We start from the raw sequence: 25,940 nt of genomic DNA on the forward strand, positions 1-25,940 counted from the left end.
GATTGATTGAATGAATGAATGAACTTTTCTGTGTCTCAGTTACCTCATCTGTAAAATGGGGATTAAGACTGTGAGGCCCCGTGGGCCAACCTGATCACCTTGTAGCCTCCCCAGCACTTAGAACAGTGCTTTGCACATAGTAAGTGCTTAATAAATGCCATCACTATTATTGAATGCTAATTGTGTGCAGGGTACTGTACTTAGCACTTGGGAGTGTACAGTACAAAAAGTTGGTAGACCATTCTCCAGCCCTAAACCTCTCTCCCTCTCTGCAGTTTCACATCTCCTGCCTTCAAGGAATCTCTTCCTGGATGTCCTTCTATCACCTCACACTTAATATGACTAAAAGAGAACTTTTCTCACCCAAATCCTGTCCTTCCCTTAACTTTTCTATCACTGTGGGTGGCACCACCATCCTTCCTGTTTCACAAGTCTTGATGTTATCCTTGACTCCTCTCTCTCACTCAATCCTCATATTCAATCCATCAGTAAATCCTGCCGGTCCCATCTTTACATCACTAAAATCCACCCTTTCCTCTCCATCCAAACTGCTACCACGTTAATCCAATCATTTATCCCATCCCGCCTTGACTATTGCATCAGCAGACTTGCTGACCTTCTGCCCCCTTTCATTCATTCATTCAGTCGTATTTATTAAGTGCTTACTGTGTGAAGAGCACTGTACTAAGCGCTTGGAAAGTACAATTTGGCAACAGTGAGAGACAATACCTACTCAACAACAGGCTTTAAACAAGTAGACTGGCATTAATGGTATCAAAATAGATCGATGGAATTATAGATATATACACATCATTAATAAAATAAATAGAATAATAAATATGTACAAATATACAAAAGTGCTATGGGGCGGGGAAAGGGGTAGGGCAGAGGGAGGAAGTATGGGCGATGGGGAGGGGAGAAGGAGCAGAGGAAAAGGGGGGGTTCAGTCTGGGAAGGCCTCCTGGAGGAGGCGAGCTCTCAGTAGGGCTTTGAAGGAGGGAAGAGAGCTAATTTGGTGGATGTGAAGAGCGAGGACGTTCCAGGCCAGAGGTTGGACATGGGCTTGGGATCAACAGCGGGACAGGCGAGAACGAGGCACAGTGAGGAGATTAGTGGCAGAAGAGCGGAGTGTGCAGGCTGGGCTGTAGAAGGAGAGAAGGGAGATGAGGTAGGGTGAGGTGATGGAGAGCTTTGAAGCCAATAGTGAGGAGTTTTTACTTCAAGCATAGTTGATAGGCAACCACTAGAGATTTTTGAGGAGGTGGGTGACATGCCCAGAGCATTTCTGTAGAAAGATAATCCCAGGCAGCAGAGCGAAGTATAGACTAATGCAGGGAGAGACAGGAGGTTGGGAGATCAGAAAGGACGCTGACGCAGTAATCGAGTCGGGATATAATGAGTGACTGAACTAACAAAGTAGTGGTTTGGATGGGGAAGAAAGGGCAGATCTGGGCGATGTTGTGAAGGTGAGACCAGCAGGTTTTGGTGACGGATTTGGATGTGTGGGGTGAATGACAGAGTGAAGTCAGGGATGACACCAAGGCTGTGGGTTTGTGAGATGGGAAGGATGGTAGTGCCGTCAACAGTGACAGGAAAGTCACTCCTGTCTCTCCCCACTCCAGTCCATACTCCACTGTACTGCCTGGATCATTTTTCTAAAAAGATATTCAAGCCATGTTTCCCCCCTCCTCAAGAATCTCCAGTGCTTGCCCATTCACCTCCTCATCAAACAGAAACTCCTCACCACTGGCTTTATTAAAACACTCAATCACCTTGTCCCCTCCTACCTCACTTCACCACTCTCCTCCTTCAATCGAGCCCACTCATTTTCTTCTCTAATGCTAATCTTCTCACTGAACCTCAATCTCATCTATCTTGCCACTGACATTTCGCCCTTTGTCTTGCCTCTGGCCTGGAATATCCTCCTTCATCATATCTGACATTTACTTTCCCCCTCTTCAAAGTCTTATTGAAGGCACATCTCCTCCAAGAGGCCTTCCCTGACTAAACACTCCTTCGCTATTCCTCACCCTTCTGCAACTCCCTGACTTGCTCCCTATATTCATTCATTCATTCAATCATATTTATTGAGCACTTACTGTGTGCAGAGCACTGTATTAAGCGCTTGGGAAGTACAAGCCAGCAACATATACAGACGTTCCCTACCCATCAATGGGCTTACAGTCTAGATGGGGGAGACAGAAAACAAAACCTGTAGAGAGGTGTCAAACCCACCAGAATAAATAGAATTATAGCTATATGGACATCATTTAAAAATACAGTACTAAATATGTACAAGTAAAATAAATGGAGTAATGAATAGGTACAAATATATACAAGTGCTGAGGGGAGGGGAAGGAGGTAGGGTAGAGGAGGGAGGCAATGGGGAGGAGGAGCGGAAAAAGGGGGCTCAGTCTGGGAAGGCCTCCTGGAGGACGTGAACTCTCAGTAGGGCTTGAAGGGAGGAGAGAACTAGTTTGCCTTATGTGTGAAGGGAGGGCATTCCACGCCAGGGGAAGGACGTGGGCAGAGGTCAACAGCGGAACAGGAGAGAGCGAGGCAAAGTGAGGAGGTTACCAGCAGAGGAGCGGAGGGTGAGGGCTGGGCTGTAGAAGGAGAAAAGGCAGGTGAGGTAGGAGGGGGCAAGGTGATGGAGAGCTTTGAAGCTGAGAGTAAGGAGTTTTTGCTTGATTCGTAGGTTGACAGGCAATCACTGGAGATTTCTGCGGGAGTGACGTGCCCAGAGCGTTTCTACATTCATCTCTCCTCCCAGGCACAACACTTATGTACATATTTTCATTTAGAAGCAACATGGCTTAGTGGAAAGAGCACAGGCTTGGGAGTCAGAGGTCGTGGATTCTAATCCCAACTCTGCCACTTGTATACTGCGTGACTTTGGGCAAGTCACTTAACTAGTCTGTGCCTCAGTTAACTCATCTGTAAAATGGGGATCAAAACCATGAGCCCCAAGTGGGACAACCTGATAACCTTGTATTCATTCATTCAATCATATTTATTGAGCACTTACTGTGTGCACAGCACTGTACTAAGTGCTTGGGAAGTACAAGTTGACAACAAATAGAGACGGTCCCTGCCCAACAGCAGGCTCACAGTCTAGAATGGGGAGACAGACAATAAAACAAAACATACTGACAAAATAAAGTAAATACAATAAATATGTACAAGTAAAATAAATAAATAAATAGAGTAATAAATATGTACAAGCATATATACATATATACAGGAGATGTAGGGAGAGGAAGGAGGTAAGGCAGGGGGGATGGGAGGGGGAGGAGAGGGAGAGGAAGGAGAGAACTCAGTCTGGGCCCTGGGTCTACCAGTGCTTAGAACAATGTGTGCACATTGTAAGAGCTTAACAAATATCAACATTATTATTTAAAAAATTATAAATAAATTATACGTAGATATCCACATATCTTTATATCTATACAGATATAGATATGGAGAAATAGAGATATAAAAGTCTGGCTCTCCTCCCTAGACTGTAAACTCACTGTTGGAAGTGAATGCTGGTAACAGTTTATCATTACACTGTACTCTCCCAAGAGCTTACTACTTACTGCTCTGCACACAGTAAATGCTCAATAAATATGACAGAGTGCTGATCAAAGTGCTCAAGGGTTACACTGCCAAATGCAGAGTTAATAATAATAATGATGATAATGACGGTATTTAATGCATTGTAGAGGTAGATGTGAGACATGAAGAGCTTAGACTAGGAAAGGCTCTTGGAGAACAGGTGATTTTAGGTGGGTTTTGAGGGTGAAGAGTGGGCAGGGATTGTTTACCAACACCACTGCACTGTTCTTTCCTATGTGCTTAGCACAGTGCTCTGTGTACAGAAGGTGCTTAACAAATATAACTGATTATTTTACCAGTCCTGACAGCTCTAATTTTTTGCAATCTCATATTTCCTATTGTCTCCAAAATATGTCCTCATGGATGTCCCATACAGGACTTCAAAATTAATTTATTAAAACATTTCCTCTTCACTAGGTTCTCTAACCCCAACTCTGGAGTTCTCTCTTCTAATGGGGAATAGCTATGTACAACTTATCAAGCACAGTAAAAACTCAAAATGCCTCTAAGACTGACTGAAAAAGTACTTTTCCACGACGGGCTTGTTGTATTGTACTCTCCTAAGCACTCAGAACCAACGTTCTGAACAGAACAGGAACTCAGTATATACACAACTGAATGACTATATGCACTTCTCTGTGCTGTGTGTGTATCTGGGTGAGTATCTGTCTATTTCTGTTTGTATCTGTCAGGTTACCCCTGCTTTTATAAAACTCATTAAACTGAATTTCTTGCAACTTTCCATCAAGTTTGTATATTCAGTTTATCTTAAGATTTTCTTCTATCTTCACTCATTCAATCATATTTATTGAGCGCTTACTGTGTGCAGAGCACTGTACTAAGCACTTGGGAAGTACAAGTTGGCAACATATAGAGACCGTCCCTACCCAACAACAGGCTCACAGTCTAGAAATTCATGACCTTAATTTGACCCAGGAATTTGTTAACAACATTGAGAATAGTGAATAGTACTTACTGTTTTGTTCACATCAGCCTCCTTAGTAGGATCTCATTTGAGAAACTCAAGTGGGATTTGAGACCTGGCATGAAAACAGAAGGACCAAAACACCTTCTACAGAGCTAGAATCAGATCCCAGTTATGTGAGAGCAGTCATTTATGTCTTTTGGTTAATGTATTTTTTTCATTTTTTTTCTTTGACTTCTATATCCCACATATTTTTATTTGTCAATATCCCACTGTTTTATCTTACCCAACCAGCATTCCTCAACTTCTCCGTTTTCTCCCCAATACTTTATATCGTCCATTTTGAGATGCAGGGGAAGCACAGACATTTTCTGTTCCTCACCATTGATCATCACCCTGTTCACCAAATGACTGGTTCAGTGGACTTGAGTGTCTTACCCATCATCAATGATCGTATTTATTGAGTACTTACTCTGTGCAGAGCATTGTACTGAGAGCTTGGGAAAATAGGAAACAGCAGAGTTGTCAGACATGTTACAGTCAACCACAATGTACCAACTGGATGAGAATACACAATGGCCTGATGTTTGTAAGGTAGATATACTTCTCCACAGACACAGACTGTACTCACCCTTCAACCACCCTTCTCATACGCTGCTAAATAAGGGAACCAGATGAGAAAGTGTGGACAGCTCAGCACAATCACCTCTTATGAAACACAACCTTCATACCCGCACTCCAAAGGAGTTCTATGCAAGAAGCGATTCAGGTTATTGCTGACTTGGTCGCTGAAGGAACAATAACACCATTTGACTCAAAACACCATCAAAGATCTTCCCTGATTAATCGATTTCTCACCTCTATGAACGAGAAATGGCGTGACTTAGTGGAAAGAGCACAGGCTTTGGAGCCAGAGAATGTGGGTTCTAAACCTGGCTCTGCCACTTGTCTGCTGTATGATCTTGGGCAAGCCACTTAACTTCTCTGTGCCTCACAGTTACCTGATTTGTCAAATAGGGATTAAGACTATGGGCCCCAAGTGGGACAACCTGATTGCCTTATATCTACCCCAGTGCTTAGAACAGTGTTTGGCACACAGTAAGTGCTTAACAAATACCACAATTATTGTTGTTATTATTATATCCTCTACAAATTCTGCTTTAGAACTTACACCACTCTCAGATGAACAAATATCTTTATATTCTTTATTAAAATGGCAGTGTTAAGTGTTGATTACATGTAAGTGCTGGGGTAGATTCTTTCAGTCAGTCGTATTTATTGAGCGCTGTGTGCACAGCACTATAGTAGGTGCTTGTGGGACATAGTCCATGTTCAGTGTGGGGTTCACAGTCTTAATAACCATTTTATAAATGAAGTAACTGAGGCACAGAGAAGTTAAGAGACTTGCCCAAGGTCATAAAGAAGAAAAAGGACAGAATTGGTATTAGAACACTGATCCTGATTCCCAAGCCTCTGCTCTTTCCACTGCACCATACTGCTATTCAATGTTTCTTTCTCTCTATAATTTATTTTATCTTCCCTACTGGATGGAAATGAGGACAAGGACCATGACTACTACTGTATAATGCAAAACACTTCAAATAATTGTCTGCATATAAGACCCTGTAAACTCCTGGAGGACAATGATGGTGTCTACTAATCTGTTCTACCTGTCTGAGAGTTTAGTACAATACTCAACCCACAGTTAACACTCAATACATTATACTGATTACTTCCACCTGCCAAATAAAGAAAAACACCCTAGATACATCCATAATCTAAAGAGTAGCAGCTCACAGTAAAATGCTGTACACCGAATTACATACTGGCTACTTTGGCTCCCTTTTGGCTCCTTTTCTGACTCACTGGTACAAGGAAGTCAAATTTACTTGTGCAGCTCCTGGCACAGTCATTTCCTGTGGAGGCTGGGGTTACACTGTCAACATATTGCTGGAAGTAACTGCGTTTAAGACATTCATTTGGTTTCACAAAAAGCCATATGTGAGTTGTCATGAGTTGGAGGTTCATTCATTCATTCATTCATTCAATCGTATTTATTGAGCACTAACTGTGTGCAGAGCACTGTACTAAGCTCTTGGGAAGTCAGATGGTCCCTACCCATCAACAGGCTCACTGTCTAAAAGAAACAGAGCAGTAAATATGTATAAGTAAAATACAGTAATGAATATGTACAAATATATACAACTGCTGAGGGGAGGAGAAGGAGGGGGTAGGGGAGGGGGGGCAATGGGGAGGAGGAGAGGGAACAGGGGCCTCAGGCTGGGAAGGTTTCCTGGAGGACATGAGCTCTCAGTTAGGGCTTGAAGGGAGGAAGAGAGCTAGTTTGGCAGATGTGTAGAGGGAGGGCACTCCAGGTCAGGGGAAGGACGTGCGCCAGGGGCTGACGGCGGAACAGGTGAGAACAAGGCACAGTGAGGAGGTTAGTTGCAGAGGAGCGGAGGGTGCGGGCTGGGCTGGAGAAAGAGAAAAGGGAGGTGAGGTAGGAGGGAGCGAGGTGATGGACAGCCTTGTAGTCGAGAGTAAGGAGTTTTTGCTTGATTCATAGGTTGACAGGCAACCACCAGAGAATTTTGAGGAAGGGAGTGACAAGCCCAGAGCATATCTGTACAAAGATAATCCAGGCAACAGAGTGAAGTATAGACTGAAGAGGGGAGAGACAGGAGGATTAGAGAGGAGGCTGAAGCAGTAAGCACTGCTGTAAGTGCTGGGGAAGATACAAGGTTATCAGGTTGTCCCATGTGAGGCTCACATTCTTAATCCCCATTTCACAGATGAGGTAACTGAGACACAGAGAAGTTAACCGACTTGGCTAAAGTCACATAGCTGACAAGTGGTGGAGCTGGGATTAGAACCCACTACCCCTGACTCCCAAGTCTGTGTTCTTTCCACTAAAACATGCTGCTTCTCAATGCAGATATCCAAACGTACATCTCCTCCCCTGTTCTCTCTCTCTCCTTCCAGGCTCACAGCTCCTGCCTTCAGGAAATATCTACTTGGATGTCCTCCGGCTACCTCAAACTCAACATGTCCGAGACAGAGCTCCTTATCTTCCCTCCCAAACCCCATCCTCTGAATTTTCCCATCACTGTAGATGGCACAACCACTCTTCCTGTCTCACAAGCCCGTAACCTTGCTGCCATCCTTGACTGTGCTCTCATTTAACCCACACAGCCAATCTGTCACCAAATCTTGCCAGTCTCACTTTCATAACATCGCCAAGATCTGCATTTTCCTCTCCAATCAAACCACTACATTAGTACAACCACTCATTCCATCCCGACTGAATTACTGCATCAGTCCCCTTTCTGACCTCCCAACCTCCTGCCTCTCCCCACTTCAGTCCATACTTCACTGTGCTGCCCGGATGATCTTTCTACAGAAACGTTCAGAGCATATCACCCCCTCTTCTCAAAAATATCCAGTGGTTGCCTATCCACAACTGCAACAAACAAAAACACCTATTGTCTTTAAAGCTCTTCATCATTCTGCCCCCTTACCTCACCTCATTTCTCTCCTCCTACATCCCAGCGTGCACACTCCACTCCCTTGTTGCTAACTTTCTCACTGTGCCTCAATCTCCCCTATCTTGCCACCGACGGCTGGCCCACGTCCCACCTATGGCATGGAACGCTCTCCTTCCTCAAATCCTCCAAACAATCACTCTCCCCCCATTCAAAGCCCTACTGAAGACACACCTCCTCCAGGACGCTTTCCCAGACTAAATCCCACTTTTCCTCAGATCCCACTCCCTTTCATGTCACCAGGACTCACTCCCTTTGCTCCCCCCCTGCCCCGCTCAACACCACTTAGGTATATATGTATATATCTAAAATTATATTTATTTATATTGATGACTTTTTTCTTGTGTTGATGTTTGTCTACCCTCCTCTAGACTGTGCGCCTGTTGTGGGCAGGGATTATCTCTCTTTATTGCTACATTGTACCATCTAAATGCTTAGTACAGTGCTCTGAACACAGTAAGTGCTCAATAAATATGACTGAATGAATGAACGAATCATCAATGGTATCTGTTTAGTGCTTAGTGTGTGCAGAGCATACTAAGCATACTAAGCACTTGGGAGACCACAATAGGGCAGAGTTAGTAGATATGTTCCCTGCTCAGACTGAGTTTACAGTCTACATGGGGAAACAGACATTAATGCAAATTTATAAATGCAATTTATAAATACGTAACTAAGTGTTGTGAGGTTGAGGGTGGGAAGAATAACAAATACCCAAAAGTCAGAGATCCAAGTACACAGATGACAGAGGTAGGACAGGGGGCCAGGGAAAACACAGGGCTTAATTGGGAAAAACCACTTGGAGGAGATGTAAGCTTAAAAAGGCTCTGAGGGAGGGAAGAGTGGTGGTCTGGCAAATTAGTAAAGGGAGGCAGTTCCAGGTTGGAAGGAGAATATGGAAAAAGAATTGACACGAATGAGGCACAGTGAGTAAGCTGGCACTAGAGAAGGAAATTGTGCAGGCTGGGCTGTAATAGAATATCTCTGAGGTAAGGTAAAGAGGGGGAAAGCTAATAGTGCTTTAAAGCCAGTAGTAAGGAGTTTCTGTTAGATGCGGAAGGGGATGACCTGTGTGCAGCAGAGTGAAGTGTGAACTGGAGTATGGAGAGACAGAAGGAGGCAGGAAGGTGAAACAAGGTGTCAGATGCAGCAGTCAAGGTGGAGTAGAATACCTGTTTGGATCACCATGGTACTGTGCTCTTCCAAGCACTTAGTAAGATACTTTGCTCACAGTAAGCTCTCAATAAATACCATTTACTGACTGACTGCAGAGCACAGAACTAAGCATTTAGGGGAGTACACTAAAGTCGGTTTTATCATGCCCTCAAAGAGCTTACAATTTAGCTGGGGAGACAAACAGTAAAATAAATTACAAGTATGGGAAAGGCAGAGAACAAAGACATATTTATTAGTGCTATGCAGAAAAAGCATAGGGCTAGTACCTTATATGATGGGAAGAATAGGGCTTATCCAGAGAAGGCTTTCTTGAAGACATCTGATGATCAAAAACAGGGAGAGCTCCACGCATGAGTCAAGGCATGGGCAACAGGTCAACAAGCAAGGGGTCAATGTCAAGAGTTGAAAGTAAGACACATAAATTGACTATTAATAGAAATAATAATAATGGAGCCATTTGTTAAGCACTTATTACGTGCAGAATACTATATTAAGTACTGACGTGATACAATATAAGCAGACTGAACACACTTCCTTGTCTCTGGTGGAACTCTCAGTCTAAGGAAAGGGAGAACAGGTATTTTAACTCTATTTTACGGATGAGGTAACTGAGGCACGGAGAAGTGAAGTGACTTGTCCCAAGTCAAGGCAAGTGCTGGAGCCAAGATTAGAACCCAGAAGCTCTTGATTTTCAGGTCACTCCCCGGTCCACTGTTATTAGATGGGTAAGTTGGTTAGTAATTGGAGAATTGGGCTGGGTTGCAAAAATGAGAACGGATGGATAACAGGGAGACAGCCCTCCCAGTCCCTTAACACTTATATACAGTCCTGTAATTTTATTTATTTCTATTAATATTTTCCCCCAGACTGTGAGATCGTGGTAGGTAGAGACTGTGTCTGTTATAAAGTTATACTGAGATGATAGTACAGTGCATAGTACAATGCTTGGCACATGATAAAATCTCTGTAAATACTACTGACTGACTGATGTAGCTAGCCTCATATTTCTTTCCTTCCTCTCTGTAATTTTAATGTCTCCCTCATAGTCTGAAAAATCTTTGAGGTTAGAGACCATGCCTCTTAACTCTTCTATTGTGAAGCAGTTAATACACTGCTATGCCCACAACACTTGTAGATCAAATACTGCTGACTGATTGTGACCAGGGTACAAGTCTTGGATATCTACTATACTTTCATAAGTGCTTCTAACAATGTGCTGTACCCAGTGGTTACTCAGTATTATAATTACTGTTTGCATTATTACTACTAATACTATTACTAATTCTCTAACTACCCTCACCACACCTAACCGTGATCACTTTGTCAGGAAATAAAAACTGTGTCCAGTTTCCCCTAACAATTAGCCTAGGATAGGGTGCCCAGTCCTGTCGCGTGGGATGTTTAGTTGGGATTTAGACTTTGGGACAGCCACAAAACTGATCTGATTGTATCGTGTCTACACTAGAAACTGGTACATTGTAAGAACTTAACAAATACATAATCATTACTTGCATTATTTGCCTTATGAGGAATACTGGAGAATGCACCAGAGACAACTTAGAGCAGAGTCACTTATATTACTTCGAAGACAAATTAAAACATACCGGGGTCTGGCGGCTGCAATACGAGAATTAAGTCATGAGGTTCCAGGTTTGAAACGATCTTTACGTGAAGGTTCGCATATAAGAACCAAGTTCCTTCGGGACACGGATAGTAGGATCGATGGAAAACTGCCAGAGGACACAAAAAGCCTCGAGGAAATAGGGTGAACGGTGGGAAACTGGTCTCCAACCCCTAAAGAGTTGCAGGGTGCCTGGCGGAAGAAGCGACCCATCCGAGGAATTATTTCGTTTAGAACCAACCAGATCAAAGACAAAGAAAATAAAATGGAGTCGGGCCTAGGAGACCGGGGCCCGCCTAAACTTTCATCAGCCATGGCCTGACCGTCAGCCTCGAGCCCCGCCCACTGGCGGTGGCGGTGAATCGGTGGGGAAATGGCGGTGGCTCTCGCCGCACCAGCAACGATAGAGGGAGACAAACATCCCACGGCAGCGATTGATGCCCTGTCCCCATCGTGACACCTAGAGGCGGCCTGCGAAACCTGCTGGCAAGACATCTTAAACTCTTACCTCAGCACCAGAACGCCTTCGGTAATCGTTCCTTCGGCTTTGCAAGTTACCTCAGCAGCCGCCTGGCCTGTTCCGACCGCCACACCCCAACCACTACCACTGCTGAAAAACGAGCCGGACGGCGCACGGTTTAATTGCACGGGACGCAAAATGGCGGCGGTACGACACAATGCGCCTGCGTCGCTGCCGGTGTTGCTCGTACTGATATGGAGGGGAAACTGAGCGGCAGTGTTAGGAGACGTGAGGGGAGGGAGCAAAGGTAAGAGAAACCCATGGCATCATGGGAGGCCGCTTAAGGCGCCAACTTTTAAATGTTGGCGCAATATTGTATGAGGATGATACAGAGTTTTTCGTGCCTACTCGAATCGAATAGTAGTAGTATTAATCTTCCGGTTAATACTTGGGATCACCTTTCCTCTCCTGAACACAGAAAAAGGACAGTGAGTGTGATGCTTGGTCAATGGGGAATAGGATTATTAGACATTACCGAGGGGATTGGAAACGAGACGTTTACAAACGCGATTTCCCCTTTAATAGTAACACTTCCTACTGCTCCACTATTGCGTCACACTACTCGCTAATCTCCCAGACTACAGCCTCTTCTGCCATGAATGAGTAATACGTGCTGCAGCGCTGATCTCTTTGGAACATCACTCTGCTCATATCAGTCCATCAGTGATATTTGTTGAGTGGTTTACTATGTGCAGAGTACTGTTCTGAATCCTTGGGAGAGTACAGTGCAACAGAATGAAAGAGCACTTTCCTTGCCCGAACTTTTCGATCTAGACTGCAAACTCTAGACTTTGTATTTAGGGAATGTGTCAATTTATTGTTATATTGTACTCTTCCAAGCTATTAGTACAGGGTTCTATGCATAGTAAACGCTCAATAAATACGAATGAATGAATGAATGAATGACTCTCTCCTTCCCTTAAAACTCTAAGCTGGTTCCCGTATCTTGGCACCAAACAAAAACTCCCCATAAAAGGTTTCAAAGTTTCCCAAGCTTAGCATTCCCTACCCTGAACAGCTAAAACCACAGTTCCCTCCAAAAATAAAATCCCATCTCCTCCTATAAAGTCTCCCTATTTAATTTTCCAAGAGCCTGAATCATTTAAATCCAACTTTTACTAGCACTTGAATATTTATATTCTTAATTAATCAATCAGTCGTATTTATTGAGTGCTTACTGTGTGCAAAACACTGTACTAAGCGCTTGTGAAGTACAAGTTGGCAACATATAGAGACAGGCCCTACCCAACAGCGGGCTCACAGTCTAGAAGCGGGAGACAGAGAACAAAACCAAACATACTAACAAAATAAAATAAATAGAATAGATTTGTACAAGTAAAATAAATACATAAATAGAGTAATAAATATGTACAAACATATACATATATACAGGTGCTGTGGGGAAGGGAAGGAAGTAAGATGGGGGATGGAGAGGGGAACGACGGGGAGACGAAGGAAGGGGCTCAGTCTGGGAAGGCCTCCTGGAGGAGGTGAGCTCTCAGTAGGGCCTTGGAGGGAGGAAGAGAGCTAGCTTGGCGGATGGGCAGAGGGAGGGCATTCCAGGCCCGGGGGATGACGTGGCCGGGGATCGATGGCGGGACAGGCGAGAACGAGGCACGGTGAGGACATTAGCGGCAGAGGAGTGGAGGGTGCGGGGTGGGCTGTAGAAGGAGAGTAGGGAGGTGAGGTAGGAGGGGGCGAGGTGATGGAGAGCCTTGAAGCCGAGGGTGAGGAGTTTCTGCCTGATGCGCAGATTGATTGGTAGCCACTGGAGCTTTTTGAGGAGGGGAGTAACATGCCCAGAGTGTTTCTGGACAAAGACAATCCAGGCAGCAGCATGAAGTATGTTTAACCCCCTTATAAGTGTTTATTCATTCGTACATTCATAAATTTTTTCACTGTCTATCTCAATACCCAGCTACTTTTTACATTTTTTCTATTTAACGCTGTCCCTGCTTTTGATATTTTTGTGTTCCTATTGTTCTATCCTTTCTTATATGATGAATGCAACTCATTTTCCCCCTTTGTACTTAGAATGGGAGTCCTTTGAGGACCATGGTCCAGGTCTAATTCTCCCTCTTATTCGTAGTATTTTGAGTTTTGCACACAGTTATAAAGTAATAAATACTTCTACTATTAACTACAATAGGTACCTTGCACCCAAAGGGCACTCAAATAAATAACATTTCTATTTTTAATGTATGCCTTCATGAGACTGTACGGTACTTATGGGTAGGGATCGTGTTTACTGACTGTTTTATTGCATTTGTCATTCATTCATTCAATCGTATTTATTGAGCACTTACTGTGTGCACAGCACTGTACTAAGCGCTTGGGAAGTACAAGTTGGCAACATATAGAGATGGTCCCTACCCAACTGTGGGCTCACAGTCTAGAAGGGGGAAAATTCAAATTCAAGAACCTCCAGTTGGTTGTGTATAAATTTCTGCATCAAACATAAACTTACCATTGATGACTTTAAAGTACTCAAGCATCTCTCTGCTTCCAACCTTACCTCCCTGATCTCCCTGCTCAACCTGCACAATTCACTCCTCTAGCTTACTTATTGTGCCCCTATCTCATCTGTCTCTCTGCTGACCCCTTGCCCTTGTCCTACCCCTCGCCTGGATCGATCACCCTCATGCCAGATAACCACGCACCTCATCTTAATAGTAATAAAAGCATTATTAAGGTCACTTTTCCAAGAGGTCTTCCCCAAATAAGCCCACTTTTCCACAGCTCTCTCTCCCTTCTGCGTCTTTTATGCACTTGGATCTGTGACATTTGGGCATTAAATAATTCCTGCACCCTCAACTCCACAGCGCTAATGACCATGTCATTAAATTATACAGTATAATTTACTAATTTATATTATGGTTTGTCTCCTTCTCTAGCCTGGGTGCTTGTTCTGGGCAGGGATGGGGCCTGCAAAGTGCATAGTGTAGTGCTCTGCATGTAGTAAACACTTTAACGCTTAATTGATTGATGGATTCAGAGGGCCTAGCAAATGAAAATCAGGGTACTTAGAATATGGATCTCTCCCTTTTGGTTTTGAGTTGAATGCCTGCCCCCAAAATGTCAGGAAAAGATAACTTCATGGCATAAGTAACTTTCTCACTACTTATAATAGGCCTAAGGGAAAAGGAAACTGGAATGGATAATTTGGTAATTGACTTAATACGATTCAATCAACGAACCAACTAATCAATCAATCAGTGGTATTTATTGAACACTTACTGTGTGGAGATCACTATGCTAAACACCTGGGAGAGTAAAATATAACAGAGTTGTAGATTTTTTCCTTGCGCACAAGGAGCCTGCAGTCTAGAAGGGAGGAAAGACATTAAAATAATCAATCAATTAATTAATGGAGTTTACTGAAAGCTTAACTGTGTACAGAAAGAGCACTTTACTAAGTATTTGGAAGTGTACATACAAAAGAGTTCGTAGACATGTTCGCTGTCCACATACGTTTAGAGTCTAGAAGGGAAAACTAAATAAATACATTATGGATATGCGCATAAATGCTGTGGAGCTGAGGGTGCATTGAATACCAACACCCTACAGGATTTTTAAGATAGGGAGAGTATTAGTCTCTCATATTTAAAATGGGTAGAAATTCAAAGTCAGAGGGAGACTATGGGCAAGGGGTTGGCACCAAGATAGGAAGAATCAAAGAAAATTGAGCAGGATGGTGTTAAAGGAATGAAGCATGTGGACTGGGTTGTAGTAGGAAATGAGTGTAGGTAAAGGAATGGTTTTAAAGTCAAAGGCATGGAGTTTCTCTTGATTTGCAGGTAATTAATAGGCAACCACTGGAGGTTCTTGGAAAGTGAGGAGAAGAGGACTGAAGTTTTTTAGAGAAAAATTGTCTGGGCAGCAGAGTGAAGTATGGACTGGAGTTGGGAGATATAGGAGGCAGGAAGGTCAGCAAGAGGTTGATGCAGTAGCAAAGCAGGAAATAGTAAGTTCCTGGATCAGCAAGGTAGCAGTTTGGATGGAGAAGGCTGGGGGGATTTTAGTGATGCTGTGAAGGTAGGACCAGTGGGATTTGATAGCAGATTAAATATATGGGTTTAATGAGCGAGATAAATTCATGATAATGGCAAGGTTATGGACTTGTGAAGCAGTGGATAGTGAGGGTTTTTTATTTGTCTGTTTATGGTATTTGTTATGAATTTACTATTGTCAGGTTCACAGAAAGGAGTCAAGTTGCAGCAACACAGCACAAGGGGTTTTTCTTATTGCAATAATAATACAGATCTGTATGGGTGAGGACAGACAGTCTGTTGCCCTAAATGTGAGCTCAACCTCACCACCGGAAGGTGGGAGAGGTAGTCACAGTATTTCCTCATTCCATCAACAGGGACAATCAAGTGCTGGTGCTTTTGATCATATGATCCACTGGGTACAAATGAGTGTGGCCGTGGTTTTCTTAACTGGTGATTTTGGGGGGCCGGTGGCGGGGGGAGATGAAGCAAGACTTAGAAAAGGACAAGCTAGAGAAATACAAAATAGAGTCTGAAAACAAAATGGAGCAGGGCTCGTTAAGAGTTGGTTTCCACATTGCCACAGTTTGATGACTCATTGGCGTCACTGCACAGAGCCCTGTCCTCAATTCCCTTCCAGCCATGCCTGAGACTAAGGCTTACTTTTCCTTAGCTCCTCCTCCCCGCCGGGTCGCCCTGACTTGCTCCCTTTGCTCTACTCCACCCCCATCCCCACAGCACTTGTGTATATATGTACATATCTATAATTATATTTATTTATACTGATGCCTCTTTACTTGTTTTGATGTCTGTCTCCCCCGTTGTAGACTTTAAACCCAGTATGGTCAGGGATTGTTTCTCTTTATTGCCGAATTGTACTTTCCAAGCACTTAGTATGGTGCTGTGCACACAGTAAGCACTCAATTAATAGAACTGAATGAATGAAAGTCACTTCATTTCTCTGTGCCTCAGTTACTGCATCTATACAATGGGGATTTAGACTATGAGCAGCATGTGGGACCTGGACTGTGTCCAACCTGCTATACCTGATATCAATCCCAGTGCTTAGTACAGTGCCTGGCACAAAATAAGCACTTAAACAAATACCTTTTTTTTTTTTTAAAGAGCATCCTGAGAAGTGGGTAGATTTCTAGCTTTGGAAGTTTCCAAAACTGCCCATAAATAAACTGTTTTTTTCTGAACCCTCCAAGTACCATCAGATTGCAAATTACCTTCTGCTCCTCCAAGGGAAATATGAGTTCTCTACAGTTTCTAGTAGAAAGGTATAGCAGCTAGAGGCTTAACATTATTTTCTTGGGCAGTAGCATCTGTGTTAGCCTGGGCCTCTTAGGAAATAAATGTAATATAAGTCAATTCTGATGAACAGTTTATTTTAATCCTATATTAATTCTGTTCTGATAACATTTCAAGAAGTTTAATGGATTTGAATTTCTTCTTCCTCCCAACAGATATCACAAGTCTGTCAGCTGTGCCAACAGTCTCCTAGGCTGTTTTCCAATCATGCTGCCCAGTTACACACCCTGTTAGTAAGTATAAAAGTTTGGTGACTTGGGTTTAAAGTGTAAAGTAAATTCCCCTAATATCAAGTCTCAGCGCGGGTGGGCCTTGAATAGTCTTTCCAAGCAGAGTTTCAAAGCCCAGAGTGTAACTTCTTTGACTTTCAGAGGTATGTACTGGTCTCCAAGCCAAATACCAGTACATTCAGTTGTCCTTTCAGGTCTTAATAGAGCAATTTTCAGAAGTTACTGGTTCTAGGAGTAGGCTAAAAACTACAACTCCTATAAGTGAAACTAGCTGCCTCAGCAAATACAGAAGTGGTTATGAATTACCACACAGACCAGTTGAAATAACATGAAGTGTATTCTTTGGGCCATATATTGCCCATCTTCAAAATAATGGTATTTAAGAGCCTCTAAAGTAAACTGTACTCCAGTTAAAAGGCAAGTGAGTTATGGTTAGCTGCCTCAGTGCCTTCTGTTCCAGTTCTACACTGGCTATCATGATTCAATCAAGGTAAGTCAGAAGATACGTTAGATATTTTAGGTACTTATTTAGTTTCATAAAAATCTCCAGTGTGATGGAATTAGAGGAGGTGGGTTCCAAGGCAAGCTTCCGTGTTAGGACACTTCACCAAATTCCTGTCTTACCCATCAATCTCCTCTTCATTGACATACATATTTGGGTTAAATAAGGCCATTAATTTGAAGCCCCAGGAATAAATCTTGCAAATTGGAAACTACCAGATTTCCTCAGAACACATACCCTGATCTCTATATCTAAAAATTTTGAGTTGCTTCTTGAGTCTTATCAGCTAGGCAGGATCTTGCCACTGAAGTCCAAGAAAGAGTAGCAGTTAATTGTTCCTTTTCCTTTCCTATCTAGGGCCTGTATTGTATTTCTGTTAATTGCATGGATAATGCAGAAGCCCAGTTCACTACTGCATTACGGGTAAGAGTCCATCACATCTTCCCAGCTATCATTGAAGGCATCTTGAAATTTTTAGGAGTTTTGAATGATCTGAACACTTAACTAACCTTGGAATGGGAATTATCCCAAAGAGCAGCCGAGAAACTATAGTTTGTTATTCATTGTTACTTCCATTGGTATTAACCATAGTATTTATTAATGCTTGCTCTGTGCTTTGTTTTTCCCTGTGTTCTTTGACCTCATTTTAAAATTTGTTTTTACTAGTAACTCTGAAGTGCTTATTATGTGCCAGGTACTGTGCTCTGTTCTGGGGTAGATACAAGCTAATCAGGTTGGACACAATTCACGTCCCACAGTCGATGTCCTTGTGAAACCTCCATTTTACAGTTGAGGTAACTGAGGTGCAGGGAAGTTATGTGACTTAAGGCCACACAGAAGATAAGCAGCAGAGCTGGGGTTAGATCCAGGTCTTCTCATTCCTCGTTCCCTGCTCTTTCTGCAAGGCCACACTGCTACTCTACTGCCAGTTCTTCCACAGGCTTTTTATGTGGTCTTGGGCAAGTTCTGTAATATGTCTGAGCCTTTCTTTTCTCACATATAAAATCAAGATAAGGTATCTTGTTCTTTCTCCATCTCAGTTTATCAGTCCCGTGTTGGCTGTGTATGATCTGATTATCTTTTGTCAGTCTTCCCCGGGTAGAATTGCGTTTGGCACCTAGTAAGATAGTGACTAGTCTCTTTTAAAAATGTGCCAGAGATTCTCCCTTAACATACTTACCTTTTGCAGTTCCACTGTCAATGGAGTTGTCCTTCGGCGCTATGTTCTGGGGTAACTTTATATTCTCCATCTACACCCACTTTCCTGGAGAACCTATTCGCTCCCATGGCTTCAACTATGATCTCTATGCAGGTGACTCCCAAATCTACATCCCCAGCTCTGATCTCTCTTCTTCTCTGCAGTCTCACATCTCCTCCTGCCTTCAGGACATCTCTACCTGGGCATCAAACCGATACTTCAAACTTAACATGGCCAAAACCAAACTCATCATATCCTCTAGACTGAAAACTTGTCCTCCAAGCTGTAAAGTCATTATGGTTAGGAACCTGACTGCTAATTCCGTTGTACTGTACTCTCCCAAGCACTGAATACATTGCTTTGCATGTGGTAAATGCTCAATAAATACCATTCTCCAATTCCCCCATAATCTTCTCCTATTCCCCCAGACTCACTGGGAAAGGAGGAGGTGTTGGGTTTCTTCTCGCATCCCAGTGATGCTTTTGTACCACCCCACCTCCCCATTCCTTCCCTTTCCCCTCCTTTAAAGCCCATATCATCCCCCTATACCACCTCCTCCAGATTCTAGTAGCTGTCATCTACCCCCCTTCTCGAAGTTCCCCCTCCAACTTCTTTAACAATTTTGATCTCTTTCTCACATTTCCTCTCTCCTTCTCCATGCCCACTTTGATTCTTGGGGACTTCAATATCCATGTAGATGTTCCTGATGAGCCCTCTGCCACACAGCTTCTACCACTCCTCAGCTCACACTAACTTCCTTCTCCACACCACCTCCCCCATTCACCAACATGGACCCACACTTGATCTCATCATCTCTAACCCCAATCTCTAACCCAACCAACTCAGAAGTCCCTCTCTGTGACCACAACTTTCTCACTTGCTTCCTCTCCCTTACTCCTCCTCCCTGTAAACCTGGGCTATTCCTCCCACAGAGACCTCCGATCTCTCTAGCCCATCAGAGTCTCTCAACTCACCATACCTCATTTAGCCTACATACCCAATCTGCCCCCTCTTTCACTCATTCATTCATTCAGTCATATTTACTGAGTGCTTACTGTGGGCAGAGCACTGTACTACACACTTGGAAAGTATAATTCAGCAATACAGAGAGACAGTCCCTGCCCACACCAGGTGTACAATCCAGAATGGGGGGAGACAGACCTCAAAACAAGTAAACAGACATGTATACATAAATATAATAATATAATATAACTCACATATAATATAAATATATAATATGTATATTTTATATATGCATAAGTGCCCTGGGGCGGTGGAGGAGAGAGCAAAAGGAGCGAGTCAAGATGATGAGGAAGGGAGGGAGAGCTGAGGCAAAGGGGGCTTAGTCTGGGAAGACCTCTTGGAGGAGGTGCATCTTCAGTAGGGCTTTGAAAGGGGGAAGAGTGATTGTTTGGTGGATTTGAGGAGGGAGGGCATTCCAGGCCAGAGGTTGGACGTGGGCCAGGGATTGGCGGTGAGACAGGCGAGATTGAGGCACAGTGAGAAGGTGAGCACCAGAGGAGCGGAGTGTGTGGGCTGGGCTGCAGAAGGAGAGAAGGGAGGTGAGGTGGGAGAGGGCAAGGTGATGGAGAGCTTTGAAGCCAGTTGTGAGGAGTTTTTGTTTGATATGAAGATTGAGGCAACCACTGGAGATTTTTGAGGAGTGGGGGTGACAAGCCCTGAAAGTTTCTGTAGAAGGTTAATCCAGGCAGCAGAGTGGAGTATGGGCTGAAGTGGAGCGAGGAGGAGGTGGGGAGGTCAGAAAGGAGGATGATGCAGTAATTCAGTCGGGAGAGGATGAGTGATTGCATGACCGTGGTAGCGGTTTGGATGGAGAGGAAGGGGTGGATCTGGGAGATGTGAAGGTGAGACCGGCAGGATTTGGTGGCGAATTGGATGTGTGGGTTGAATGAGAGAGTAGAGTCAAGGATGACTCCAAGGTTGTGGGCTTGTGAGACAGGAAGGATGGTTGTGTAGCCTAGAAAGAGGAAGAAAGAAAAAGCGTGAAAAAGATTCAGAAAGTTGGAGGTGGAACCGGAGAGCAGGGAATAATGGGGTCGAATAATTGGAGTGGATGGTAGGAGTGTACTGTGTAGGTTTCAAGAAAGGGAAAGAGAGGGTTGTGGGTGTAGAATTGTACAAAAGCATCACTAGGGGCTAAAAGGAGGCCAGTTCCTCCCCTCCCCTTTATCCAGTGAGTCCTGGGGAGTGGGAGAAGATGAGGCCCTTTCTAGAGAGAGCGGCAAAGGAGGGCCAGGTTTCAATAATGGCAAGAAGAAGCAGTGACCGGTTCAAGCACAGGCCAAGGGAGAAGTGAAGCTTCCCGTGATAGAGCTGGGATCCACAGGAATGGCTGAGGCTGTGAGGGGAGAGGGGACTGTGCTAGGGGTTGGACGAGGTAAAATGATCCTCAACAAATCACTGAGCTAAGTGGATTTGACGGTGGTTTACGTCTCTGAATCTGACCTCTGCCTCCAAAGTACTGGGGGAATAACTGCTACGGACGTATAGTCATACCTAAACTGTTCATGGACTGCTTCCCCAGCTGGTGAATTTTCCAGGTCTCTTGCATCTTCTCTTTTTCCTTCCCTTCCCGCCTTTTGGGCATTGACCTCAGAAAGGTACGTCCATCCAGTACCAGGCAGGCGAATGATATGTGTGTATATTGAAATGATACAGCCTAAATTACTTATATTAATGTCTGTCTCCCCCCTCCTTGGACTCTAAGCTCGTTATAGACTGGGAATGTAGCTGCTAGTTCTGTTGTTGTGTATTCTCCCAAGCGTTTTATGCAGTGCTCCGACCCTATCAGGTGCCCAATAAATATGATTTGGTTGATGGACTGATTGATTGAGAAAGGGGAAGGGAAGAGGTGACCCAGGGGAACTGTTTGGGTTTTGTCACCCAATCTTCTGCAGAGTTTGGTGTGAAGGAGCAGGTTGAAACAGATGCTTAATGACATTCTGAAGGCTAAAGCTAGCAAACAGTGCCTGGAAAACCACTGGGGAATTCCTGGGGGAGTTTCTGACCCCATGATGCTTTGTTTGGGGGTATCCCAGGACTTCCAGGCTTTAGGGTGGCCTCGGGCACACTGCTTTAAGTTGCAAGCCTATCAGAAAATCCAAATTGGGGTGATTCTTAATTTGGCAGCAAGCCCTTACTGCTTGCAAAGCACTCTACTAAGCCCCTGGGAGAGTACAATCCAACAGAAATGGTGGCAAGTTTCCTTCCCGCCAAGGAACCGGGATTACCGTGGGGTTCTGAGGGGCCGGGGAACCGGCCTCTTGGATCGGACGGTTCTCCAAGTTGGTTTCAGCAGCCCAGAACAGTTTCGCTGAGGTTGTCCAGATAGAAGGTGAGGATAAGAAGGAATGAGAAAGGAGGAAAGAGAGGTGAGGGTGAGAAGGCTGTCCATCACCTCGCCCCCCTCCTACCTCACCCCGCTTCTCTCCTTCTACAGCCCAGCCCGCACACTCTGCTCCTCTGCCGCTTACCCCCTCACTGTGCCTCGTCTGTCCCGCCGTCGACCCCTGGCCCACATCCTTCCTCTGGCCTGGAATGCTCTCCCTCCACACATCCACCAAACTAGCTCCCTTCCTCCCTTCAGAGCTGTATTGAGAGCTCACCTCCCAGACTGAGCCCCCCAGTTTTTTCCTCTCCTCCTCCTCCCCTCCCCGTCGCCCCCCTCCCTCCCTCTGCCCTACCCCCCTCCCCTCCCCACAGCACGTGTATATTTTTGTACATATTTATTACTCTATTTTATCTATACATATTTATTTTATTAATGATGTGTATATAGCTATAACTCTATTTATTCTGATGGTATTGACACCTGTTTACTTGTTTTGTTGTCTGTCTCCCCCTTGTAGACTGTGAGCCCATTGTTGGGTAGGGACTGTCTCTATATAACGATGGCATTTATTAAGTGCTTACTATGTGCAAAGCACTGTTCTAAGCGCTGGGGAGGTTACAAGGTGATCAGGTTGTCCCGGGGAGGGCGGGGGCTCACAGTCTTAATCCCCATTTTACAGATGAGATAACTGGGGCACAGAGAAGTTAAGTGACTTGCCCAGAGTCACACAGCTGACAATTGGCAGAGCCGGGATTTGAACCCACGACCTCTGACTCCAAAGCCCGGGCTCTTTCCACTGAGCCACACTGCTTCTCTAAATGTTGTTCTCTCTATGTTGCTGATTTATACTTCCCAAGTGCTTAGTACAGTACTTTGCACACAGTAAGTGCTCGATAAATACGATTGAGTGAATGAATAAATGAGAGTGAGGTAATGGAGGTCTTTGTGTGTTGGGTGGGGGGCTTTGGGACTGCAAAAGTGAAGGAGAAGGATGTCAGCTGTGTGACTTCGGGCAAGTCACTTAACTTCTCTGTGCCTCAGTTACCTCATCTGTGAAATGGGGGTTAAAACCGTGAGCCCCTCGTGGGACAACCTGATTACCTTCTATCTACCCCAGGGCTTAGAACAGTGCTTGGCACAAAGTATCTGTTTAACAAGTACCATCATCATCATCATTTATGTATTTATATTAATGTCCATCTCCCCCTCGAGACTCTAAGCTTGATGTCGGAAGGGGAATGTGTTTGCCAACTCTGTTATACCAACTCTCCTGAGTGCTTAGTACAGTGCTATGCACTCAGTAAGCACTCAGTAACTGTGATTGATTAGCTATGTGCTAAAAGCTGTGGTAAGCCCTTTGGTAAATTCAAAAGTATTGGGTCTGTTATGGACCCTTGTTCCACTTGGGGCTCATTTAGGGTTGATAGTAGTTCATGTTGAACAAGAGGGAGAAGGGTGTGAGTGACTCTAGTGGGTGAGGAGTGGCATTTTCAGGATGAATGGTTCCAAAAGGTATATGGGGCTTAAATATTTTTTTTAGAGGAAGAAAGATTCATCGACAACAATAATTGCGTAAAAAATTACAGTAAAAAGACCTTTTTTTTTTAGTTCGTTCGGAGGGAAAGCAAGGTCTCTCTCTTAGTAAAACCTTCCAAACCAGGGCTGAGGAGATACTGGACAAATTGAAACTACGCTGTTTTAACCCATGAGAAATAGCGTGGCTTAGTGGATAGGGCATGGGTCTGGGAGTCAGAAGGACCTGGGTTCTAATCCCAGCTCCTCCACTTGTTTCCTCAGAGACCATGGGTAAGTCACTTCACTTCTCTGTGACTCAGTTACCTCATCTGCAAAATTATTATTATTACTATTATTTACATGTCTGTAATTTTATTTATTTGTATCATTGTCTGCCTCCCCCTCTGTACACCGTGAGCTCATTGTGGGCAGGGAATGTTACTATTGTTGTACTGTACTTTCCCAAGCACTTAGTATGGTGCTATTCACACAGTAAGAGCTCAATAAGTATGAATGAATGAATGAACAAACGAACGGATGGACAGACGGACAAACGAACTGATTTAGTGGCCTAAAGCCAAGGGTAAGGAGTTTCTGTTTGATGTGGAAATTGATTGGTAGCTAATGGAGATTTCTTAGAAGTGGGGTGATACGGACTGAACATAATGATCCAGGCAGCAGAGAGAAGAATGGACTCACAGGGGAGAAGTAGGAGGCATGGAAGTCCACGAGGGAGGCTTACCGCGGTAGCCAAGGAGGACAGTGAAAATGATAGCATCAGCTAGGTAGCAGATTAGATGGTGAAGAAGAGGTGGCTGCTTGTGAGGATGTGAAGGTAGAACAAACAGGATTTCTTTTCAGTTTAATTATGTGGCTTGCATGAGAGAGAGATTAACTGAGGATAATAACCAAGGTTAGTGAGACAGGGCAGATGGCGGTTATATCTGCAGTTGGGGGACAGTGTTTGGGTCGGAAGATGAGGAGCTCTGTTTTAGATTTTTTTAAGTTTGAGAATATTGTCTGGGTTTGAAGATAAGAAATTCAATCATTTGATCGTATTCATTGAGCGCTTACTGTGTGCAGAACACAGTACTAAGTGCTTCTGTTTTGGATTAACTAAATTTGCTAAATGGAGGACTTTGTGTTGGGTGGGGGGATATGGCGCTGCATTAGAGAAGGAGGAGAGGGATGGGATGGAGGATGGGAAAGAGGACAGCATAGGGGTTGGGGAGGGATTGGATGGTAGTGAACTGAGACTGGGGGCAGGTTAGGTTAGGTGGATGGAGGCCTTCCCAGACTGAGCCCCCTTTTTCCTCTCCTCCTCCCCATCCCCCCTGCCCTGCCTCCTTCCCCTCTCCACAGCACCTGTATATATGTTTGTACAGGTTTATTACTCTATTTATTTTACTTGTACATATTTACTATTCTATATATTTTGTTAATGGTGTGCATTTAGCTTTAATTCTATTTATTCTGATGACTTGACACCTCTCCACATGTTTCGTTTTGTTGTCTGTCTCCCCCTTGTAGATTGTGAGCCCGTTGTTGGGTAGGGGCCGTCTCTATATGTCGCCAACTTGTACTTCCCAAGTGCTTAGTACAGTACAATTGCTGAGACACTCATTAAATCTTCCATTGTCTCTTATGCCGTATTGAATTGTGTCCAACACCCTGGGATGCTAATAATAATAATTATAGTAATAATAACTATAGTATTTGTTAAGCATTGTCATCATCATCATCAATTGTATTTATTGAGCGCTTACTGTGTGCAGAGCATTGTACTAAGCGCTTGGGAGGTGCAAGTTGGCAACATATAGAGACAGTCCCTACCCAACAGTGGGCTCACAGTCTCAAAGGGGGAGACAGAGAACGAAACCAAAGATACTAACAAAATAAAATAAATAGAATAGATATGTACAGGTAAAATAAATAAATAAATAAATAGAGTAACAAATATGTACAAACATATATACATATATACAGGTGCTGTGGGGAAGGGAAAGAGGTAAGATGCGGGGGTGGAGAGGGGGATGAGGGGGAGAGGAAGGAAGGGGCTGAGTGTGGGAAGGCCTCCTGGAGGAGGTGAGCTCTCAGTAGGGCCTTGAAGGGAGGAAGAGAGCTAGCTTGGCGGATGGGCAGAGGGAAGGCATTCCAGGCCGGGGGGATGACGTGGGCCGGGGGTCGATGGCAGGACAGGCGAGAACGAGGTACGGTGAGGAGATTAGCGGCAGAGGAGCGGAGGGTGCGGGGTGGGCTGTAGAAGGAGAGAAGGGAGGTGAGGTAGGAGGGGGCGGGGTGATGGAGAGCCTTGAAGCCCAGGGTGAGGAGTTTCTGCCTAGCATTGGCTAGGTGTCAGGCACTGTACTAAGCGCTGAGGTGGTTAGAAGCAAATAGGGTTGGACACAGTCCCTGTCCCACGTGGGGCTCACAGTCTCAATCCCCATTTTACAGAT

At 44.3% G+C, this 25,940-nt stretch overlaps 2 protein-coding genes across 7 annotated transcripts in view; one reads left to right on the plus strand and one right to left on the minus strand.

Moving 5' to 3' along the window:
* LOC119946736 (transcriptional repressor CTCF-like) overlaps window positions 1-11,535 on the minus strand; it is a 99,514-nt gene extending 87,979 nt beyond the window's left edge. For 2 of the 6 annotated variants that reach the window (XM_038768169.1, XM_038768164.1), the window contains exon 1: window positions 11,373-11,535. The gene's annotated coding sequence lies outside the window, so the exon portion shown is untranslated. Of the gene's footprint in view, window positions 1-4,576; window positions 4,641-9,509; window positions 9,563-10,847; window positions 10,974-11,372 lie in introns of all 6 variants that reach the window. The other 4 variants (XM_038768166.1, XM_038768165.1, XM_038768168.1 and 1 more) reach the window with 4 other exon arrangements.
* A 1,444-nt stretch (window positions 11,536-12,979) lies between these two features.
* The window catches only part of LOC119946738 (MAU2 chromatid cohesion factor homolog), a 32,505-nt gene continuing 19,544 nt past the window's right edge, over window positions 12,980-25,940 (plus strand). The window contains exons 1-3 of the mRNA XM_038768170.1: window positions 12,980-13,003; window positions 16,843-16,920; window positions 17,777-17,842. Coding sequence (XP_038624098.1) covers window positions 17,804-17,842 — 39 coding nt within the window. The 5' untranslated portion in view covers window positions 12,980-13,003; window positions 16,843-16,920; window positions 17,777-17,803. The remainder of the gene's footprint in view (window positions 13,004-16,842; window positions 16,921-17,776; window positions 17,843-25,940) is intronic.

The sequence above is a fragment of the Tachyglossus aculeatus genome, chromosome Y3 (genome assembly GCF_015852505.1).
Source record: "Tachyglossus aculeatus isolate mTacAcu1 chromosome Y3, mTacAcu1.pri, whole genome shotgun sequence".
Classification (NCBI taxonomy): Eukaryota; Metazoa; Chordata; class Mammalia; order Monotremata; family Tachyglossidae; genus Tachyglossus; species Tachyglossus aculeatus.